The sequence below is a fragment of the Oncorhynchus tshawytscha genome, linkage group LG18, assembly GCF_018296145.1.
Source record: "Oncorhynchus tshawytscha isolate Ot180627B linkage group LG18, Otsh_v2.0, whole genome shotgun sequence".
NCBI lineage: Eukaryota > Metazoa > Chordata > Actinopteri > Salmoniformes > Salmonidae > Oncorhynchus > Oncorhynchus tshawytscha.
Genome location: NC_056446.1, coordinates 11264050 through 11288383, shown reverse-complemented (window position 1 = coordinate 11288383; position 24334 = coordinate 11264050). Strand labels below are relative to the sequence as shown.

At 42.9% G+C, this 24334-nt stretch overlaps 1 protein-coding gene across 1 annotated transcript in view; it reads right to left on the bottom strand.

Moving 5' to 3' along the window:
* Nucleotides 1-22298, bottom strand: part of mei4 (meiosis-specific, MEI4 homolog (S. cerevisiae)) — a 47278-nt gene extending 24980 nt beyond the window's left edge. Inside the window, exons 1-4 of the mRNA XM_024378657.2 lie at nt 21850-22298; nt 21280-21531; nt 18533-19107; nt 6072-6203 (exon numbers count right to left, since the gene is read on the bottom strand). Of these exons, the coding sequence (XP_024234425.1) occupies nt 6072-6203; nt 18533-19107; nt 21280-21531; nt 21850-21889 (999 nt within the window). The 5' untranslated portion in view covers nt 21890-22298. The remainder of the gene's footprint in view (nt 1-6071; nt 6204-18532; nt 19108-21279; nt 21532-21849) is intronic.
* Nucleotides 22299-24334: the final 2036 nt, after the last annotated feature.

The window sequence follows — 24334 nt, the reverse complement described above, 5'->3', positions numbered from 1 at the left end:
AATTTGTAGCCACTCTTTTTATAGGCAACATACATTTTTTATTTGCGCTTATCAAAAGCGCTGCTGCGGGTGGTTATGTAATGCCTGTAGCGCAATTCAAGGATATGGATAAACACTTCCACAATAATACAAACATCTATTTAAACCTGTACTAGTAATGTTAACTGCTCATTTTATTGACAGTAGCCTAGTGTAGGGCTATATTATTGGCTGTTAAGTTTGCAAGGAATTTCCGGCAGAACACTTTGTTTTTCCGAAAAACTTTGGTCAGGTGGAGTCCAAAAACGTTTAAGGTTTGTTTAACCTCCCATTCAATTATTCCATCTTGCAATTGTTAGCTATCCATCTGTCATTATTACCATATCGTGTTTTTATTTAGGATATTCACAAACATAACTGAGATAGAACTTGGTTACTGACCTCCTGCATTAATTTCAATGTTGATCGTGAAATATATGCTTAGACTAACAAGTCACATGCAAATAAAAAATGGGGAATGGGACAAAAAGGAAAATGAAGATTTCAGAACAAGCCACACAACGGAGTGTCTGCTGCAAAAGGCCCATGATCATCCGACATTGGAGAGGTGAGCGAGAGAAATGTATCTGACGGTTTGTGCAGCTTTTGGCACTCTCCGCTCCGTCTACATTGCAGGCCTACTCGAGCGTTATGTTAATAGTAGGCTAAGTATAATTAATGAAAAAGGCTACGGCAAATAGGAATAGGTAGGTAATTTGGCGTGTCGCCAGGCTGTGAGCTGCAATGTTGTGCGCTGGCCGACTTCTGCTGTGCCAGTCATGTTCAAATAGGTTAAACTATCGTCTGTAAAAAAAAAAAAAAATGTAAACATATAAAAACTATCGTCTGTCACATCATGATGTCGTTGCAATCGACAATGTCTGTCAAACGTCGTTGATTTCCGATTGTGTCGTAATATTGCCCAACCCTAATAGTCACTACTCCCGATTAAATAATAATGGCTTAAAGAAAATAATACTGAAGCAATCATTCTTTAATTGATTGTCATCACTAGAGACTTGAGGCAGCACCACTCTTTGGTTCAGTATTAGGCTATATGCAGCCTACAGCATGTCTGTAGAAAAAACAATTAGAAATGCAATCATTCTCATAATAATCATGATTACAATGTCCATCGGGCAACAAACCAATTATAAAACAATTTGATCCTAAATTACTTCTCAGAATACAACCAGATCCACTAGAGCTCTGACTGACTCATTGTTAAAACAATTTGGCATAATTGAGCATCCTCTCCATGTTGTCCTTAGAACTGTCTTGTTATTAGGTGTTACCAGACCGCTACATTAACAGAGAAGCAACTAGTGACATGGTTTTAAAAATTACATTTTAGGCCAACACACAGATCTTGTCCCTTATACAACCATTACCAAGTCCTGACTTGTTTTATTTTATTTTTTACCATGGGAAGGGTCTAGCAAACAGATGGGGATGCCTATCTCACCTCTAGCGACCAAGGTAGTGTGTGTTTATGCTGCTGCAGTGTGTGTGTGTCGGTGAAATTAACTGATCATCCCGACCTCCATCCCAAAGGAGCAGCCCCCACAGCGTTACCCCTTACTGAGTGCATGAAGCTACAGAGGCAGGAGGAAACCATGTGGCTCTGTCACTCTGTGTGAAGGGTTAATGGAATCTTAATGCTCACATAAATCACCCTAGAAATACACCTCACCTGACTGGTCTGCCTTTATCACAGTCCCATTGCAGATCTGGGGGAAAGACAGAGGTAACACGCACGGACACATGGGAGGCTCAAACACACAGGGAGGCTATCAGTCCGAGGATGCTCCCTGCATACAGTACCGTGCATTACCCAGCCACGAGGACGGAAAAGAAGAGACTGATAAATTAGTACTGTTTTTTTCTTCTTCACAAGACCTTCGAGCCACGGCTAGACTAAAGTGTGACAAGCAGGGCCTAAAATGAACACCCGCCACCTGCCAAAAGCGAGTTTTGGCATTGGTGGGTAAGAATGTCTGATTTACCAGCTACGTTACCGCGTGGTAACACTCCGGGTTCTACAGTGTGAGCAATTGAAAAAAAATGGTCAAGTATGGCCACAAGTGCGAGTTGTGATTTATAGCAAAATAAATGCTGCTGTAGCTGTTTTCAACGATTTCTGCCGTTTTGTTTCATATCTAGTAAGGCAAAAAGAAATCTAAATCCTAACGTTGTAGCTATCCCACCTCATGCAGCAACACTGCCTGTCTGGGGGGCCGTGAGTACCCGAAAGATTTGTTTTTAGAAGCATTGGGCACAGGCATATAAATTGGTCTAATTTACTCAAGTTTTCCTTGTGTTTCTTGGCTATTTACATTGTTTTGTTCACAAGCTCGGTTGCTTTTCAATGTTTGAGTTTGCTCCCACTGCTAGAAAAAATAGACATCATAGGTCACAGAATATTAAATCAAGCAATATACCACATTACTTCTTGCTAGTAATACATTTAATGCTTAGAAACATTAATAAGCATGCTCATCCGTTTTTTGTGTGTTTCTTTGTGTAATTATGGCCCCAAAAATATTTTGGCTGGTAAGAAAATCAGTGTGGCTGGAAGATTTTATTATCTACAGTACCTGCCACTAAAACTAAAAAGTTAGTCTTCAAACTTTATTTCCCAGGACTCGACCACAGCTCTCGAAAACCATACAGTATTAACAGAAACTGCCCCACTGCATTGCAAGGCAAGATGCAGTAACAGAGGCTTGATGCATTATACAATCCCACTCGCTGTGTTTTGATGGGCAAATCAGGGAGCCCTACTGATCCTTGACTTTGGCGATGTCATTTACAAAATAGCCTCCAACACTCTACTGGATGTAGTCTATCACAGCCTTCCGTTTTGTCACCAAATCCCCATATACTACACACCACTGCGACCTGTATGCTCTCATTGGCTGGCCCTCGCTACATATTCCTCGCCAAACCCACTGGCTCCAGGTTATATAAGTCTATATAAGTCTTTGCTAGGAAAAGCCCCGCCTTATCTCAGCTCACTCCTCACCATAGCAACACCCACCCGTAGCACGCGCTCCAGCAGGTATATTTCACTGGTAATCCCCAAAGCCAACACCCATTTGGCCGCCTTTCCTTCCAGTTCTCTGCTGCCAATAACTGAAACGATTGCAAAAATCACTAAAGCTGGAGACTTATATCTCCCTCTCTAACTTTAAGCATCAGCTGTCAGAGCAGCTTACCGATCACTGTACCTGTACAGAGCAAATCTGTAAATAGCACATCCAACTACCTCATCCCCAAATTTGTCACGACTCCCACCGAAGGTGGCTCCTCTTCCTGTTCGGACGGCGCTCGGCGTCACCGGTCTACTAGCTGCCACCGATCCCCTTTTCCTTTTCTGTTAGTTTAGTTACACCTGTTTCTTGTTTGGGTTTTGGTTAGGGCTATTCAAGCCGGTTAGGCCCGCCTGCTTTTGTGCGGGCTTGTTTCTCTGTTAGTTTGTGGATGTGCATTTGTATTTTATTTTCTCCGGACTGTTTGGGTCCTGTTTTTGGGTCGGTCAGTTTTATGCGCCTAGTCTTTTTGGCGTGGCCGTATTGTACCGGAATAAATACGATTGTCCTAACCCTCTGCTCTCTGCGCCTGACTCCAAACCCACTACTCCTAGAAGACCTGACAATATTGTTATCTTTTTGCTCTTTAGCACCCCAGTATCTCTACTTGCACATCATCATCTGCACATCTATCACTCCAGTGTTAATGCTAAATTGTAATTATTTCGACCTCTATGGCCTATGTATTGCCTTACCTCCCTAATCTTCTACATTTACACACACTGTACATAGATTTTTCTATTGTGTTATTGACTGTACGTTTGTTTATGTGTAACTCTGTGTAATTGTTTTTGTCGCACTGCTTTGCTTTATCTTGGCCAGGTCGCAGTTGTAAATGAGAACTTGTTCTCAACTGGCCTACCTGGTTAAATAAAGGTGAAATAAAAAAATAATGACAAAAGCCCAGCCTACAGCTCTCAATGCACTGGCCTCTTCTCCACAGTTTCATTCATGTATTATTGTATAGAGAGCATATTCCAAGACTCTAAATCAACCAAAAAGAAGTCTGTTATGTCTCAATTTTCATGCAAACGTTCAACAGCACAGACAAGCTTGTAGAGCAAATTAAGCCTGTTGTTGTAATAATGTACCACAGTGCGACTGCAAGCCAGCAGCCCATTCTAAGTTCTGTTAAATGCACCTCAATCCTTTCAACCGCATCATTGGGGATGCGTTCCAAATGGCACCCTATTCCCTATATAGTGCACTACTTTTAACCAGAGCCCTTTCCACACGAGTTCTCAGAAATTGCCATCCAAAAGACCAATTGTCCAAGAAATATGCTTCAAACGTTGATTTCTTGCATTGTGACAATAATGAAACATTGCTATCGAAGTGTTCGGATAAGCATGAGATTCCCTTTTTTCATCCTATTTATTGAATATTGGTTATCGGTGGAATTATCGGCCGATACCAATATGTTTGTAAAAGGCCAATATCAGCCGATATCGGTGAACCAATATATCGGTCAGGCTATACTAATTAGCCAGTCTGGTGGCTAAGTCTTCAAACGGTAGAGGTCTTTACCAGCAATTTATCCGACACTTTTTCTACATTGACAGCAGAGGGGTCAAGTGCAAGGGCATAATGGCTTTGAAGTGGCACAAGTACTATGAAGTATCAAGACCTCAATGTTAGAGGGGTACGAGGCAAGTCAACAGCCCCAAAAATTAAGTGAACAATTACAGGTCATCTGAATACATTATAACCAAATGACAGTGGTCTACAGTAGCAGCCACAGTGTAAATAACTCAACAACAATGGTCTCAGCAAAGAAAAGTTTCTATAGTATTTAATAAACCAATGACTAGGACTTTGCTTGCAGACAAAATGATGTGACAGAAATTCTCTTTTCTCATTCACTTGGTACAACAGCACTGTGTTCTGCTTTTTGCTCAGGGCTGCTTCAATGAGGGCTTTTCTCAATAGGATGAAGGAAAAACACACAAACTATCTCTCTACAGTGGGAGTTGAGCGCCACGAGAAGGGAGAATAATCTGCGTTCAATTCCCTATTCATATTCATTTCTATTTTGCATGAGCGCTGGTGGCTGGGCTGTGTGTATACACGGGCTTTCAGAGGAGACGTGCCAGTCAAACAGCATCACCCACCACACCTTGTAGGCTACCTGAGACCAATGTTGTGACATGTAGGCTTGTGCAATATGCCCTGAGTGAGAAAGTTACAGACACTCAAAAATCATACCACCAAGACATGCTAACACTATTACATTAAGAGTGGAGGTTAGCATTTTTTTGGGGGGTGGGGGTATGATAGTTGTGTGTCTAACTTTCTCAGTCATCATTATTCACAATTCATTCAGGATCCGTAATCATGGTGGCATCCACATTAATGAAGAGTTTAGAAACATATTCTATTATTATTTACAATAAAACTGACTCCAAAATGACACAATACATTATATACCATTAATTTCAATTGGGCACAAAATAATCTGAAACACAACCAAAACAAACAAGCAAATACTTCCAACAAATTTGTAGTCAAGTTTGATGTAGTCATTGCATGCAATGAATATGGGATGAAATACTTAACGTTTTACTACTTAAAGTACATTTGTGCCAATACTTTTGGTCCCCTAAAACGGGGGGAATTTGTCTAAAAAGTCATGTAATCCTTAACGGTTCACCGGATATGGATGAAAATACCCTAAAATTAAAGCTGACAGTCTGCACTTTAACCTCATAGTCATTGTATCATTTCATATCCAAAGTGCTGGAGTACAGAGGCAAAACAACAAAATACATGTCACTATCCCAATATTGGCTCACTACATATGCATAATAAACAGTACTATAAACATCATTAAATTCAATGATTTAACTCATCCTATACAAACCTGGAACATCCTCCCTTCCCCCACCCCAGGTCTGTGTGGAGAGCGCTGGCAAACAAGAGGTGTGTGTGTGTGTGTTTGTGTGCGCGTGTCCTGGTCCTTACCTGGCAGGTGATCCAGAGGTGTTCTGCCAGCCGGTTGATCTCAGACAGCACATGACGGATGAGCAGGGACCTAAGCAAGTTGCTCCCTCCCAGCAGGATCAAACACTCCGTCAGCCTCTCCTGAACCTGGAACTGATGCAGACCAGAGGGAAACACATCAAAAAACAGCACGGTAACACCACCAACCCCCATATTCCTTCACTTAACTAGGGCTGTCCCCAACCCCCAAAGAATCTTGGTCAACAAAAAGTTTTGTTCTTTCGACCAATCACAATTGGTGTATTTTTGCATATATAGACACGCCCTATGTGTTTTAATAAAACCAACTATATATATTGAGCTTGTCTGATGCTTTAAGCCGGTAATAGACTATACTAGAAGTCGGTAACCTTTCTCATTTTGCCAATATATCTTATTATTTATACTGATCTGCGTGCCAGTTATGGTTTTCATATGGACATTTTCGTGGAACATTTTCATTTCATTTAAAACATCGTCTTCATATCTCCAAATCATTGTCATGTGGTTAATTAGAATTCTATCCTAATCTAAATGAAAATGATACAAACCTAAAAAGTCCCTTCTATTGCCATCGTCAACTATGTAAAAATAGCCTATATAAAGGCAACAAATAAAAACATTGCAACCTGCAGGTAGAAAATATCCTGACAAAGAAAAAATATCCTAAAAATCACATTTGCTATACATGGCCTGTCTGCAACGAACTTGAAACATTGTATCAATTATTAACTTGGGTTCAGCCAGGAGCTTGCACTAGCGAACTTGCTATATAAAATATTCTGGGCCCTCAGTTTCCCATGCAAGTGAGTTTGAGACAGACACAGCTGTAGGCTATATGCGCAAGGGATAAGAAGCAGTGCTTGACTTGGGCAGGAGCTCACCGGAGCTGAGCACTGGCACCTCAAATGTTCTACTCCTGTTCCTCTTATAGAATATTATCTCAAAAGTATTGTGGAGTTACTATATTGAGTAAATATTGTCATTGTCAATGGGTGAGTGATTCTCCTTCTTGGTCAAATAGCCCTTACACAGCCTGGAGGTGTGCTGTGTCATTGTCCTGTTGAAAAACAAATGATAGTCCCACTAAGTCCAAACCAGATGGGATGGCGTATTGCTGCAGAATAAAATCGCAAATTTGGACTCAGACCAAAGGACAGATTTCCACCGGTCTAATGTCCATTGCTTGTGTTTCTTGGCCCAAGTAAGTCTCTTCTTATTGGTGTTCCAAGATGGCGTAGCAGTCAGACGTCTTGTCATGTCGTGTCCCTTGTATATATCGTTTTTTAAAGATATTTTTCTTTGCATATCTTTTAAAACATTTTGCTAAACCTCAACTTCTAAATACTCTCCTGCAACCCGCCTCACCCAATGTAGCGTGGGTCTGCTTTTTTTTTCTAAAGTATTTATATTTACTTCGGATCCGGAACCCCCCTCAACTGAAGCTAGCCAGCTAACTACCAACTATCAGTAAACCATTGCTAGCGGTCTTCAGCTAACCGGTCATCAGCTAACCTTTAGCTCGGAAAGCTCTCGCCAGTTCGAACAACGCGACTCTAACCAGAGCATAACGGACCTATTATTTTTTATCCCCGGATTCCCACCGCAAACGGAACATTTTCAGCTGGATCTTCACAACTAGCTAACCGCAACCCCGGATGATTACTCCTGGCTAGCGTTTCCACCCACTTAGCTTGAAGCTATCCCGGCCAGAGCTCCTGTGCTACCACCGAAGCATACTCCTGGGCTACAATATCCGGACCCACGACCGGTCTATCGATGTCACCGCATGAAGAGGCATAAACAGACTCACCCCATCGCGACGTCCCCCAAAGGCTAACTTTCTAGCCCTTGCTATCTCCTTGCTTGCTAATTCGGCCTGCTAACTGCTAGCTTGTTTAGCCCCGGTCCGCTAACTGCTACCTTGTTTAGCCCCGGCCTACTAACTGTTAGCTTGTTAGCACAGGCCTGCTAACCGTCTGAATCGCTGCATCCCAACCACTCACTGGACCCATATTTACTTTCAATCTCTTTTCGATTTTTTATTTGTTTATACCTTCCGGTAACCTGCCTCACCCAATGTGATACGGAATCGCTATTATTTTTAATTTTTAGAACACACTCAAGAACCTCCAGAAGCTAACCAGCTAACTAGCTACAAGCTATTTAGTCATTGTTAGCCACTGCTAGCAGCTTTTACCTTCTGCACAGCCAGCCAGTTTAAAACATTTTTTAAAAATGTTTTTTACCTGGATAATACTCGCCAGTCTACCTTCCCTGCCCCATCCACCGCTGCCCCCTGGACACTGATCACTTGGCTACATAGCTGATGTATGCTGGACTGTCCATTAATCACGGTTCTCCATTCTGCTTGTTTATGTTTTATCTGTCGGCCCCAGCCGCACTCAGGCTCTGTGTGTAGTTAATCCGACCCTCCCTGCCTAGTCAACGCCATTTTACCTGCTGTTGTTGTGCTAGCTGATTAGCTGTTGTTGTCTCACCTACTGTTTTAGCTACTGTTTTAGCTAGCTCTCCCAATTCAACACCTGTGATTACTGTATGCCTCGCTGTATGTCTCTCTCAAATGTCAACATGCCTTGTATACTGTTGTTCAGGTTAGTTATCATTGTTTTAGTTTACAATGGAGCCCCTAGTTCCACCCTTCATACCCCTGATACCTCCTTTGTCCCACCTCCCACACATGCGGTGACCTCACCCATTACAACCAGCATGTCCAGTGATACAACCTCTCTCATCATCACCCAGTGCCTGGGCTTACCTCCGCTGTACCCGCACCCCATCATACCCCTGTCTGCGCATTATGCCCTGAATATATTCTACCATGCCCAGAAATCTGCTCCTTTTATTCTCTGCCCCCAACGCTCTAGGTGACCAGTTTTGATAGCCTTTAGCCGCACCCTCATTCTACTCCTCCTCTGTTTCCCGCGGGTGATGTGGAGGTAAACCCAGGCCCTGCATGTGCCCAGGCACCCTCATTTGTTGACTTCTATAATCGAAAAAGCCTTGGTTTCATGCATGTCAACATCAGAAGCCTCCTCCCTAAGTTTGTTTTACTCACTGCTTTAGCACACTCTGCTAACCCTGATGTCCTTGCCGTGTCTGAATCCTGGCTCAGGAAGGCCACCAAAAATTCTGAGATTTCCATACCCAACTATAACATTTTCCGTCAAGATAGAACTGCCAAAGGGGGAGGAGTTGCAGTCTACTGCAGAGATAGCCTGCAAAGTAATGTCATACTTTCCAGGTCCATACCCAAACAGTTCAAACTACTAATTTTGAAAATTACTCTCTCCAGAAATAAGTCTCTCACTGTTGCCGCCTGCTACCGACCCCCCTCAGCTCCCAGCTGTGCCCTGGACACCATTTGTGAATTGATCGCCCCACATCTAGCTTCAGAGTTTGTTCTGTCAGGTGACCTAAACTGGGATATGCTTAACACCCCGGCAGTCCTACAATCTAAGATAGATGCCCTCAATCTCACACAAATCATCAAGGAACCCACCAGGTACAACCCTAAATCTGTAAACAAGGGCACCCTCATAGACGTCATCCTGACCAACTGGCCCTCCAAATACACCTCCGCTGTCTTCAACCAGGATCTCAGCGATCACTGCCTCATTGCCTGTATCCGCTACGGAGCCGCAGTCAAACGACCACCCCTCATCACTGTCAAACGCTCCCTAAAACACTTCTGTGAGCAGGCCTTTCTAATCGACCTGGCCCAGGTATCCTGGAAGGACATTGACCTCATCCCGTCAGTTGAGGATCCCTGGTCATTCTTTAAAAGTAACTTCCTCACCATTTTAGATAAGCATGCTCCGTTCAAAAAATGCAGAACTAAGAACAGATATAGCCCTTGGTTCACTCCAGACCTGACTGCCCTCGACCAGCACAAAACATCCTGTGGCGGACTGCAATAGCATCGAATAGTCCCCGCGATATGCAACTGTTCAGGGAAGTCAGGAACCAATACACGCAGTCAGTCAGGAAAGCTAAGGCCAGCTTCTTCAGGCAGAAATTTGCATCCTGTAGCTCCAACTCCAAAAAGTTCTGGGACACTTTGAAGTCCATGGAGAACAAGAGCACCTCCTCCCAGCTGCCCACTGCACTGAGGCTAGGTAACACGGTCACCACCGATAAATCCATGATTATCGAAAACTTCAACAAGCATTTCTCAACGGCTGGCCATGCCTTCCGCCTGGCTACTCCAACCTCGGCCAACAGCTCCGCCCCCCCTGCAGCTACTCGCCCAAGCCTCTCCAGGTTCTCCTTTACCCAAATCCAGATAGCAGATGTTCTGAAAGAGCTGCAAAACCTGGACCCGTACAAATCAGCTGGGCTTGACAATCTGGACCCTCTATTTCTGAAACTATCCGCCGCCATTGTCGCAACCCCTATTACCAGCCTGTTCAACCTCTCATTCATATCGTCTGAGATCCCCAAGGATTGGAAAGCTGCCGCAGTCATCCCCCTCTTCAAAGGGGGAGACACCCTGGACCCAAACTGTTACAGACCTATATCCATCCTGCCCTGCCTATCTAAGGTCTTCGAAAGCCAAGTCAACAAACAGGTTACTGAACATCTCGAATCCCACCGTACCTTCTCCGCTGTGCAATCTGATTTCCGAGCCGGTCACGGGTGCACCTCAGCCACGCTCAAGGTACTAAACGATATCATAACCGCCATCGATAAAAGACAGTACTGTGCAGCCGTCTTCATTGACCTTGCCAAGGCTTTCGACTCTGTCAATCACCATATTCTTATCGGCAGACTCAGTAGCCTCGGTGTTTCGGATGACTGCCTTGCCTGGTTCACCAATTACTTTGCAGACAGAGTTCAGTGTGTCAAATCGGAGGGCATGCTGTCCGGTCCTCTGGCAGTCTCTATGGGGGTGCCACAGGGTTCAATCCTCGGGCCGACTCTTTTCTCTGTATATATCAATGATGTTGCTCTTGCTGCGGGCGATTCCCTGATCCACCTCTACGCAGACGACACCATTCTATATACTTCCGGCCCGTCCTTGGACACTGTGCTATCTAACCTCCAAACGAGCTTCAATGCCATACAACACTCCTTCCGTGGCCTCCAACTGCTCTTAAACACTAGTAAAACCAAATGCATGCTTTTCAACCGTTCGCTGCCTGCACCCGCACGCCTGACCAACATTACCACCCTGGATGGTTCCGACCTTGAATATGTGGACATCTATAAGTACCTAGGTGTCTGGCTAGACTGTAAACTCTCCTTCCAGACTCATATCAAACATCTCCAATCGAAAATCAAGTCAAGAGTCGGCTTTCTATTCCGCAACAAAGCCTCCTTCACTCACGCCGCCAAACTTACCCTAGTAAAACTGACTATCCTACCGATCCTCGACTTCTGCGATGTCATCTACAAAATTGCTTCCAACACTCTACTCAGCAAACTGGATGCAGTTTATCACAGTGCCATCCGTTTTGTCACTAAAGCACCTTATACCACCCACCACTGCGACTTGTATGCTCTAGTCGGCTGGCCCTCGCTACATATTCGTCGCCAGACCCACTGGCTCCAGGTCATCTACAAGTCCATGCTAGGTAAAGCTCCGCCTTATCTCAGTTCACTGGTCACGATGGCAACACCCATCCGTAGCACGCGCTCCAGCAGGTGTATCTCACTGATCATCCCTAAAGCCAACACCTCATTTGGCCGCCTTTCGTTCCAGTTCTCTGCTGCCTGTGACTGGAACGAATTGCAAAAATCGCTGAAGTTGGAGACTTTTATCTCCCTCACCAACTTCAAACATCTGCTATCTGAGCAGCTAACCGATCGCTGCAGCTGTACATAGTCTATCGGTAAATAGCCCACCCATTTTTACCTACCTCATCCCCATACTGTTTTTATTTATTTACTTTTCTGCTCTTTTGCACACCAATATCTCTACCTGTACATGACCATCTGATCATTTATCACTCCAGTGTTAATCTGCAAAATTGTAATTATTCGCCTACCTCCTCATGCCTTTTGCACACAATGTATATAGACTCCACTTTTTTTTCTACTGTGTTATTGACTTGTTAATTGTTTACTCCATGTGTAACTCTGTGTTGTCAGTTCACACTGCTATGCTTTATCTTGGCCAGGTCGCAGTTGCAAATGAGAACGTGTTCTCAACTAGCCTACCTGGTTAAATAAAGGTGAAATAAATAAATAAATAAAAATAGTAGTGGTTTCGTTTCAGCAATTCGACCATGAAGGCATGATTCGCGCAGACTGTGTGAATCAGGCCTTCATGGTTGAATTGCTGCAAGAAACCACAACTAAACGACACCAACAAGAAGAGACTTGTTTGGGCCAGGAAATATGAGCATTGGACATTAGACTGGTGGAAATGTGTCCTTTGGTCTGGAGTCCAAATTGGCGATATTGTGAGAAGTGGTGTGGGTGAACGGGTGACACTGAATGGTGTAGGGGTGCTTTGCTGGTGACACTGTCTGTGATTTATTTAGAATTCAAGGCACACTTAACCAGCATAGCTACCACAGCATTCTGCAGCAATCCTCAATACATCTGGTTTGGGCTTAGTGGGACTATCATTTGTTTTTAAACAGGACAATGACCCAACACACATCCAGGCTGTGTAAGGGCTATTTGACCAAGAAGGAAAGTGATGGAGGGCTGCATCAGATGACCTAGCCTCTACAATCCCCGGACCTCAACCAAACTGAGATGTTTTGGGATGAGTCGGACCGCAGAGTGAAGGAAAAGAAGCCAACAAGTGCTCAGCATATGTGGGAACTACTTCAAGACTGTTGAATGTTGAAAAAGCATTCCAGGTGAAGCTGGTTGAGAGAAAGCTATCAAGACAAAGGGTGGCTATTTGAAAAATCTCAAATCTCAAATATTTCATTTGTTTAACCCTTTTTTGATTGCTACATGATTCCATATGTGTTATTTCATAGTTGTGATGCCTTCACTATTACTATACAATGTAGAAAATAGTCAAATTAAGAAAAAGCCTTGAATGAGTAGGTGTTCTAAATCTTTTGACCGGTAGTGTACACAATCCATGTCTCAGTTGTCTCAAGGCTTAAAAATCCTTCCTTAACCGGTCTCCTCCCCTTCATCTACGCCGATTGAAGTGGACTTAACAGTAAGGGATCATAGCTTTCACCTGGATTCACCTGGTCTGTCTATGTCATGGAATACACTCAGTGTATAGCTAGGCTACTGGCAATTTGTTTTGAACAGCATACAAGAACGGTTGTACTATAATATCATCCCTGCACAGTATGCAGGGCTATGCTATGCAATAGGCTACCGTAAACACTATGATACAATATGTATTCAGATTTCAGACTATAGCTCTAAGGTTTTTCGATATCACAATGAGAACAAGCTGGACAAATTGTAGGTCTTCACATAAGATACAGGTAATAACTGAGCACCCTAAGAGAAAAGGGAGCCATGATAATAAGTGAGACTACTATGTGACCAGACAGAAAACTAAACTTTGTGCTATTCTCAGTTGAAATAAAATACTGTCATGAAATAATATCACCTTATAGTCTTGAGCCTTTTACGCTATGAGAGTGACATTTGACTGGTGCCTCTGGGGAGTCACGATATTCCATTTAATCTAGGCGCGTCACCTTCATGACTAGAGTAGACTGGCCCCTAGACAGCTGTGAAGCCATTACAGACAGACAGGGCCAGGTAAAGATTCAGACATAAGGGCCTCAGCATTAACCATAGAATCTCAATCTAGTTCTGTCTTCTGTGGCATTACCATCATCACCCAGGTTGAGGGCTGCAGTCGGTGTAAATGATATCGCCTACCTATTTCACGTCTCCAGATGAAATACCCAGTCCAAATTATTTGACAGTATGTCAGCTATTGAGAGAGGCCTCTATAGCGTATTTCATCATCATCGTCTTGATGGTAACAGTTCATCTCTTTTCACATTGCTAGGGAATGAAGCGTGCATTTGAAGTCAAGATAGAGATTTAAGCCTAATAGAAAATTGCAGGCAGATTCCCAGGAGGCCTAAAGAAGCACAGTTTAGAACAGGAATAAAAATACAACATATTTTTCAATTAAGGATTTCCTCCTTGAGGATGCTGATAACCATTCAAGCTTTTGTTAGTTGTTATAAACCAAACCACCAATTCATAACATAGTAAACACATTAACACACTTCCACATGTGTGAAATAGGAATAAAAAAAATTACGCCCACATTTAGTTACTCAGCAGAATTAACTAACACAGCTCGAGCCAGCAATAGGATGGGATCTGGTTTAATTTACAGTTTTTTAAAAATGGAAATTAATCAACTTGAATGAAATGAGGGTTATAAATATAAAGTCACATCACTGAAGGATCCTATTTCCACAACTGCAAATGACATCAATAAGCTCCAGTAGCATCATGTCATCCCAAAGCAGAGGAGACAGCTCCTATTACGCTAATTACAGGATGGAGCTGGAAATCATTTAAACAACTCCTTCGGTATCTCTGATGCCTCCATCTCAAAAAAAGAATACTCTGCAGCAGTGATGCTCCTCCTGCTGAAACGGCATACAGCCTACTCTTCCTCAGTCACTCAAGCTGTGTCAGTGATCAGCCTTCTGAGCAGTGAGCAGCCTTCATTTGCATGGAAATGACCCAAAGGCCGACTGCTGTTTGGCTTGATACAGGCAGCCGGAGTAAAAATTACCTGGCTAATGACTTTATTCACCGGCAATATCAGTCAGGCATGAGGTGAATAGAATTGTTTTTCTTTACAAACACAATCAAGGATGTCTGGAGTGATGTGAGTCACAAAAGGCACCCTAAGGACAGTGGTCAAAAGTAGTGCATTCTATAGGGCAGTTCTTAATCCTGGTCCTGGGGAATCAGCAACAGAATGACAGAAACTGCATCCCAAATAGAACCATATTCCCTATAGCAGTGTTTCTTAATCCTGGATTTGAGGACCCAATGGGGTGCACATTTCTGTGTTTGCCTTAGCACTACACACCTTATTCAAATCATCAAAGCTTGATGAGGAGTTAATCATTTGAATCAGCGGTGTAGTGCTAGGGCAAAAACAAGAATGTGCACCGCTTCGGGTCCTCAAGACCAGGATTAAGAAACACTGCTATAGGGAATATGGGATGTAGCCTCTGTTATTCTGCTGCTGATTCCACAGTCCTACAGACAGAACAGGGCTGAGGAGCTTAGTCCCTGTCACAGCAGTAGAGGACATTGCATCATGCCCTCCTGTCCCAAAGCTACAGCCCAATTTCAGCAGTCTGTGATTCATACACACAGAGGCACAGAGTGCTGCAGGTTCGTCCTGGTCGGATCATTCACTGTCCTGTAAATGGCCATGTGAAAGAGAGTTACAGCGGTATTCTATGGTGCTCTCCTCCGAACAAGCCACTTTAGTTCGGACTTTCTTATTGTCGTATTTTACACCAGAAACTATTGGACCAAAGGAGTGAGGGCACCCGCTTGGAGTGAGTTTGAGAGCCTCCTAAAATTGTTTCCCTGGGCACTTGTTTGTCCTGTTTTCATTATAAGTGACTTAACAATCAATGTTTTACGCAGTCCTAAATTGCAGGTCCACTCAACCATGCTGCACCACTTCACGCCAACATGTTGGCTTGTTGCTGATGCCCATGGGCACACGACAAGTTTAAAATATTTCAGAATTGTGATAGTTTGACACAGCCAATTGATCTCTATATTAAGATAAATCAAAGTTAGCTTTCCTCCCTTGTCTTTTTATGAACATGAGATTTTAATAGTCATGGCATAATGGCAAACATTTTACAGCAAACATTGATCCTATTTGTCAAAGCATTACACTTTGCCAACACTCAGCCAAACACCAGCTTAGTGCACAATGGAAAGGAAACTCTTCTCAGAGACTTTGTGAGGAGGGGTTTCCACAAACAAACAAATCCCTATCCAAACTTTCAGGCTTCGATTTGATTAACAGAGACAAATTGACAGATTATTTTTTTAAGGAACTATATATATATATTATATTCATAAGGAAACTTGATGTCAATTAATTTGATATCATAACTTCTCTAACCTTTCAACAAAGGTCATTATTGAGTAGTTTGCACTTGAGAATAAACTGTCCCAGACTGCCTCAAACTGTGTTGTGTACCGTGAATATTGGTGATGTCACGCCCTGACCTTAGAGATCATTTTTATTCTCTATGTTTGGTTAGGTCAGGGTGTGACTCGGGTGGGAATGTCTATGTTTTCTATTTCTTTGTTTTTGGCTGTGTTTGTGTGTGTGTGTGTGTGTGTGTGTGTGTGTGTGTGTGTGTGTGTGTGGTTCCCAATCAGAGGCAGCTGTCTATCGTTGTCTCTGATTGGGGATCACATATAAGTTGTCATTTTCCTTTTGGGTTTTGTGGGATCTTGTTTTCTGTTCAGTGTCTGTACCTGACAGAACTGTGCGCTTTTGTTATTTTGTTTGAGTGGTTTAAAAAAAATAAAAGTATCACGAACACTTTCCACGCTGCGCTTTGGTCCACTCTTCCTTCTACCAACGAGAGCTGTTACAGGTGATGCAGAAACCATTGCAATGATTTAGGCTATTCCACTCTGAAATACTGGTGGCAGGTACAGGCAACATGGCTGTGAGGGTTTTGTACACACTGTATTACGATTAGGAAAACATTCTGTACTCTCTAGACTAGAGCAGCCGTGACTGTTCCTCCTTGACTGACATTAAGCTGACTTCTAGCTTATATGTTTTCCCTCTTGACTGACTGGTCATCAATCTACCGTCCCGCCAAATAACAGTAACCTTGAGGACATGCTAAAGACGCAGAGACCAAAGCGTGCTAGGTGTCACAAATGCTACTCTATTTCCTATACAGTGCACTACTTTTGATCGTGGACACTGGTCAAAAGTGGTGCACTAAAAAAGGAGTAGGGTAGCACTTGGGATACAGTGTTTGCAAATATCTAACGGAACTTTAGCCAGACATGTTTGAGAGCTCCCAATGGAAATCATTCTATACATTATTTACACTCATCACAATGACCGAGCCCTGGGATGGGCAACCTTTGATCGCCCTCGGATCAAATTTGTGCATCAGCAGTTTTTCTCTTATGTCAATCACCGAGAGTCACTCAACTAGCCCATATCAGCTAAAATGTTTAGATTGTTAGTCTAGCGGCCATATATCTAAACTTATAGTAATCATGGTCAAGGCATGTTGGCAGCACAACTGCAGCCCCTAGTGATGAATTCAGATTAATTGTGGCCCCCACCCCCATCAAAGTTGCCCATCCCTGACCTAGCCTATACGGATGGACAACATACTGTCTATTTGGGGATAATGGAAATGCTATGACACATTAGTCTCTGGTGACAGATTTGTTTCTGGGTTGCAGCCAAGACTAACATGCAAACTGCTGGCCATTCATATAATCTGGTAACCAAAATAACTATGATTCAGCAGCCTCTCAACCAATGGTCCAACTACTGGAAGTTGTTTGGTACAACAATCACCATAATGCTTTACGCCAGGTAAGAATCTTTCAAGCAGTTTTTCAGGAAATCCAAAGTGACTTGTGGCTAGATTTGTAATAACAATTGGCCTAAAAGCAACATATAACCTCCCACCTATTAATCTTCATTTGGAAAGGGACAACACGCCCTTCACAACTCAACTGTGACAGCATTTATTCAAGCCTGCTGACACTAAGGTGATTGTCTGTCCCCTCAGAAGCTAATAAGTATTGGTGCTGCCAGTCATATCTCATGATTAGTCATAACAGTGGGTGTGGTGGCATTCCCCATTTTATCTCACTTGTTTCTCCATGCTCTCATTTCCTTCCTCCTACAGTCTCAGTGTATATTAATGTTACTGTGCATTAAAACAGAAAATTGTCTGTCTTCAATTTACACTGAACAAAAATATAGACGCAACATGCAACAATTTCAAAGATTTTACTGAGTTACAGTTCATGTAAGTAAATCAGTCAATTGAAATAATTTAATTAGGCTCTAATCTATGGATTTCACATGGCTGGGAATACAGATATGCATCTGTTGGTCACAGATACCTTAAAGGTAGGGGCGTGAATCAGAAAACCAGTCAGCTGGTGATATGATCATCTATAAACCTCAATGCCACTTTGATGACTGTCATTTCTTTCTGAGGGTAATGAAACATACAGGCTGTTATTCTGGACTACATACTAAGAACCACTGAACTCATCAATCTCCGGTCAACTTGATATTACATTTAGCCATGCTATGATCATCCAAAATGTAAGTGAGACTAGGACTGAGAACCTCTCGCTTTGGAATTTAATGTCTGGTGTTACCTCCGAAAGGAAGTATATTTTAAACACATACACAAATATAGTACTGTAAAACATATTGTCATTAATACACTACAATATGCATTATGTTCTCTTACCCTGTTGAGCTGGCCGTTGCGTAATAGAACATCAGTGAGCTCTTTCAGGGAATCTTCCATGCCTGTCACAAATAGCTGGGAGGGCTGTCTGTGGGAGAGCCAGTGATCCACTGCCTGGGCCGCCACCCGGGACGCCTGCAGGAGCAGTGAGCGTGGGGGCAGGGGTCTGTCATCCCTACTAGCAGACACCACACAGGACAGCAGCTGGCACACCGAGTCTGCCACCACGGACCTGTCCTTGTCCCTGTCCAGGCTAAACCCTCCAGCCTCCGCACCCATTGCCTCCCACTCCACCCTGTTCAGCCCACACAGGCTCTGGAGAAACTGCATGTGAAGCAGCATGGCCTTCCCACGAGGGTCTGCCTCACACAGGCTGGAGAATGGGATCTGGGGGGGTGTGGTGGTGACAGGTGGGAAGGCGGGCTGGGCACTGGGTTCTGCAGAGTCTTGAGTGGGCAGAAGTGTCTCTGTGGTGTTCTCCATCCCACAGCCGGAGTCCATGTCTGAGTTGAGCGGATCTTTCACCAAGCCCGGCCCCATGAAGTCCTGAGAGAGCAGGTCCATGAAGCCATCTCCTGCAGGTTGCACCAAGTAGGACATGAGCTTCATCACTATGCATATCTCATTGTCAGCTTCATTATACTCTGTGTCACTGAATTAAGCATTAGGCCCTATAATTAAAACACCCTCAGTTTTCACACAATTAGCTTTGTCATTAAACTCCATTCAATTATGTCTCTCTCGCCTTTTAAGTAATTCACCACCACCTTGTGTAATTTCATATAGGTCTAATTCTTACTTGTTTTGCACATCAACGGGCCTTGTTTCCAAAGCAACCTTGTGTGTCCATGATGCTCAACTTCATTAATGAGCAAGCCGCTCATTGGCCACAATGGCCTTCAGTTCAATAATACAGTCGTGGCCAAAAATTTTGAGAATTAAACAAATATTAACTTTCACAAAGTCTGCTGCCTCAGTTTGTATGATGTCAATTTGCATATACTCCAGAATGTTATGAAGAGTACTTAGATGAATTGCAATTAATTGCAAAGTCCCTATTTGCCATGCAAATGAACTGAATCCCCAAAAAAACATTTCCACTGCATTTCAGCCCTGCCACAAAAGGACCAGCTGACGACATGTCAGTGATTATCTCGTTAACACAGGTGTGAGTGTTGTCGAGGACAAGGCTGGAGCTCACTCTGTCATGCTGATTGAGTTTGAATAACAGACTGGAAGCTTCAAAAGGAGGGTGGTGCTTGGAATCATTTTTCTTCCTCTGTCAACCATGGTTACCTACAAAGAAACACATGCAGTCATCATTTCTTTGCACAAAAAGGGCTTCACAGGCAAGGATATTGCTGCTAGTAAGATTGCACCTAAATCAACCATTTATCGGAGCATCAAGAACTTCAAGGAGAGCGGTTCAATTGTTGTGAAGGAGGCTTGAGGGCTCCCAAGAAAGTACAGCAAGTGCCAGGACCGTCTCCTAAAGTTGATTCAGCTGCGGGATCGGGGCACCACCAGTACAGAGCTTGCTCAGGAATGGCAGCAGGCAGGTGTGAGTGCATCTGCATGCACAGTGAGGCAAAGACTTTTGGAGGATGGCCTGGTGTCAAGAAGGGCAGCAAAGAAGCCACTTCTCTCCAGGAAAAACATCAGGGACAGACTGATATTCTGCAAAAGGTATAGGGATTGGACTACTGAGGACTGGGGTAAAGTCATTTTCTCAGATGAATCCCCTTTCCGATTGTTTGGGGCATCCCGGAAAAAAGCTTGTCCAGAGAAGACAAGGTGAGCGCTACCATCAGTCCTGTGTCATGCCAACAGTAAAGCATCCTGAGATCATTCATGTGTGGGGTTGCTTCTCAGCCAAGGGAGTGGGCTCACTCACAATTTTGCCTAAGAACACAGCCATGAATAAAGAATGGTACCAACACATCCTCCGAGAGCAACTTCTCCCAACCATCCAGGAACAGTTTGGTGACGAACAATGCCTTTTCCAGCATGATGGAGCAACTTGCCATAAGGCAAAAGTGATAACTAAGTGGCTCGGGGAACAAAACATTGATATTTTGGGTCCATTAATTGACAGCATGCCAGGGTGAATTGCAGAGGTCTTGAAAAAGAAGGGTCAACACTGCAAATATTGACTCTTTGCATCAACTTCATGTAATTGTTAATAAAAGCATTTGACATTTATGAAATGCTTGTAATTATACTTCAGTATTCCATAGTAACATCTGACAAAAATATCTAAAGACACTGAAGCAGCAAACTTTGTGGAAATTAATATTTGTGTCATTCTCAACTTTTGGCCACGACTGTACACCCGGCTGATAGCTAAGGTATGAAATCTAGGCTCCACTCCTCATGTAGACATTGTAATCCAATCCATGCTGAGCAGTCCTTTACTAACTGAAAATATGCTACATTTAAATGAGCATGAATCCTACTGTTCTTCAATTGAACAAAATAATAAAACTGGGAGACTATTTACTGTGACAGTACACTGATGTAGCCCTATCCAGAGGCACAGATATCTAATTCTAAATGCATTTCTTTGGACCTATCCAGCAGACCTAAAGTACAATGGGCCTACTGTGTATACTGTATTCACATGTGATGGACCAATAGACACATTTTTATTAAATTAAATGTCTAGCATAGGGTATATGCTATTAGTCACACTTTAAAGGACTGAGGGTTAGCTAGTTACAAACTAGCAGAGGATGAATGAGACCCACCACCAGCTTCTGTTCCACTGGTGTTCTTTGGCTTTGAGAGCATCTGGGTGAGAAGGAGCTTTTGACGCATTCTGAGCACTTCCTCCTGCAGCCTCTGAGCTTTGGTCTTCCAGGCCTCAGTCTGGCTATTCAGCTTGTTGGCCAAATGTTCCGCATGCTTGCGACCACTTATCCCGGGAGGTTTACTCTTTATTATGGCAAAAGCCACGACAAGTTTAGCTTTTCTAAGACCCCATTCCGCGGTGTCTGTCCCTGAAAGCAAGGGGAAACAATAATGTTGTTGTGTTCATTTAGCTAGCTTAGATATGCATCTTCTAGTCTCGTTCGACACCAGACACTCCTGCCTATGCGCAATTAGCCATCTTCCTCCACAATATTGGCGCTAACGTTAGCAGCTAACCGTCTGCCCAAAGTTTGCAAGAAGTAGCTTAACTAGCTAGCCCATCAATGTCACGATAATTGGCTGCCTAACATTGGGGAATGGTAAACACACTTTGCGTTAAAACGAACAAGCAGGCAAACACATCACACTAACAAGCTAGCTAGCCAAAGTTAGCTATGCAATTTTACCATTGGTAGCCGGACATCGCTCAATTTTGTGATCCATCATTCAAGCCGAGTTCATAAAAACCTGAGGCGGATTACCCCAAGGTATTGGTATTTTTACTAACTTCATATAGTTAGCTAACTTGGCTAGTCACCCTAGTTACTCTTGTTCTCGTTGTGTTGTGAAAATATCAGATATGATGCCTGCCTGAACGAGCACGTTCGGTGGCTAACTAGGCCATTGTTACCAGTAGTTAGCCTCTCGCGCATGATGATCGCTGTCAATCATATGAAAGCGCGTGTGCATGAGACTGACCAAACCTGCGATATGTTTTACTGAACATATCCAGTACTTTCAATTTATTAATTGAAGTGTGACTATGAGTCCTGGATTTTGGCCCTTTGTCTCGCAACCGAACATCAAACGCCACTAATTTAGAAAAAACATCTATGTAATTTGTCCCGTATTTCAGTCAGACATTCAGACCTCTCTTGCAGTCGCGTTGCGCGTATTAAAATATATATCATAAGGATGTGGTAGCGTAAGCCAACTGGTGATGTTAAACGCATCTCCAATCGTTGTTGAGATCTGATATGCCGTGCAGCGCAAGATGAGACGTAGGCCAACGTCATAGGCCTATCGTCAACCAATCATATTTCTCAAATCCTTTAGGGCTAAATTCCACCTAAAGTTGGAGAGGACAGTTCAGCCTAACTAGTGTGCTTTTAGTGAAGAGCTACAAAAGTAAGTAAATAGCCATATTAAACTGAAAGATATGAGGTAAATTAGTCAAACATGTGAGGCTCTCCATGCTTATTAGATGCTCATTCAACATATGTTCTGCTACTTCACTCAATCCCCTTTTAAAAGTCTCCTTTCCTAACTGTTTTAAAAACAACCAGAAATGTTTCCTTGGCCAAATATTCCCAGATTTTCATAAAACAGCCACACAGGTGGTCGGGCAAAAGAGGCAAAAGAGTAGGCTAGGGGCTCTTCAATTGCTTGTTCGGTTCAGCGGACTGCGGGGGTGTAGTGCTACCATAGCACCCGCCACTTCTCACAATGGTGCTCGTTTAGTAAAGTTAGATCAAAGCTGAATCAATGTCTCGGAAGATCACATAATGATTAATTGGTGTTCTACATAACCAAATATAAAGGTATGACGTTACTGTTACACCAAAAACACCACCTTATTCTTATTAGGTTTAAGGATGGTCAGCTGAATAGTAAATATATACAAATGTATGGTACCATCTTTGAGAAATGATAGAGGTGGGACTACTATCACTATTATTCGAGTCACAAGAAAGTCACAAGACCCGAGTCTCAAGTCGAGTCCCAAACAGGTCAAGACTCGAGTCAAGCCCAAGTCATGCTTTCTAAGAGTCTCAAGTCTAGTATATATATATATATATATACATACAATGACTTGTTCAAATACACATCTTTGTCTATTTATTGAGGCTACCAGACAGCCCATTTCATTATTTTGTCTACAACACACTTTGATTAGCCCATGTCATTTTAAAATAGGGACCTTGTAACAGTCGTAAGGGCATGAAATCAGCAGAAGGCAATGCAAGTTGACGTGCTCATAGTGTAAATGTATTTATAGGTCTTGGTGATCCAATGGTAAAAACGCCAATTCATTCAAAATATACAAGTAGATTTACCAAATATACATGGGCAATAGCCCAAAATAAATAGCCTTAGGATAGGTTAAACCGGATACAATATGAACGGACATAGCTAGAGGGCAAGACTGAACAGCCTCCCCTTGAGAAACCAAATCGAATCTGTCTAACAGGAGCTCAAACAGGTAGGCCTGCATAATATAAGCACTTGGCCCCCAGGACCACACAATTACCCAATTGACAATTACAACCAATACATTGGTTCTACAATGTAAAAGGCCATTTCCACATCCACATACATTGGTACATTCGTCTTAATCAGACTTAATGATTATTCATTATATTTCAACACCATGCATACATGGAACAATAATGTTCTCTTATTCAAATTTCTGACTCCAAAGCGTGGAGCGCAGGCCACGCATTGAGACGCACATAACTCTGGCATAACCCGGGAAATATAAACAAAGGAAACCATACATTGAATTAAATAAACATAACTTTTACCTCATGGGTCTTAGGAATGTGCATGTGCACTATAAACATCGAGCCCACTCAGAGCAGGGTAACAAATGGTTGGCTAAATGGAAATGTGTCGTAGGCCTATCAAACATGAAACAGAAATGTCTATGTAGGCCTATTAAAAATTGAATAGAAATATGTTGCAATACACGGTACAGGGATGGGTTGATGAAACGCTAGCAATTATTGTAGTATTAGATGGAACATAGATTCACCTCATAGGGCCTATGCATTTAAAAATGGAAAGCAACAGCAAACATTTCAACGAGCACATAAAGCACCTTCCAGTGGTGGAAGTTTGGAGAGTGCATGTGAAGAGCCGCGCCTATGGTGCATCTTCGCCACAGTAATA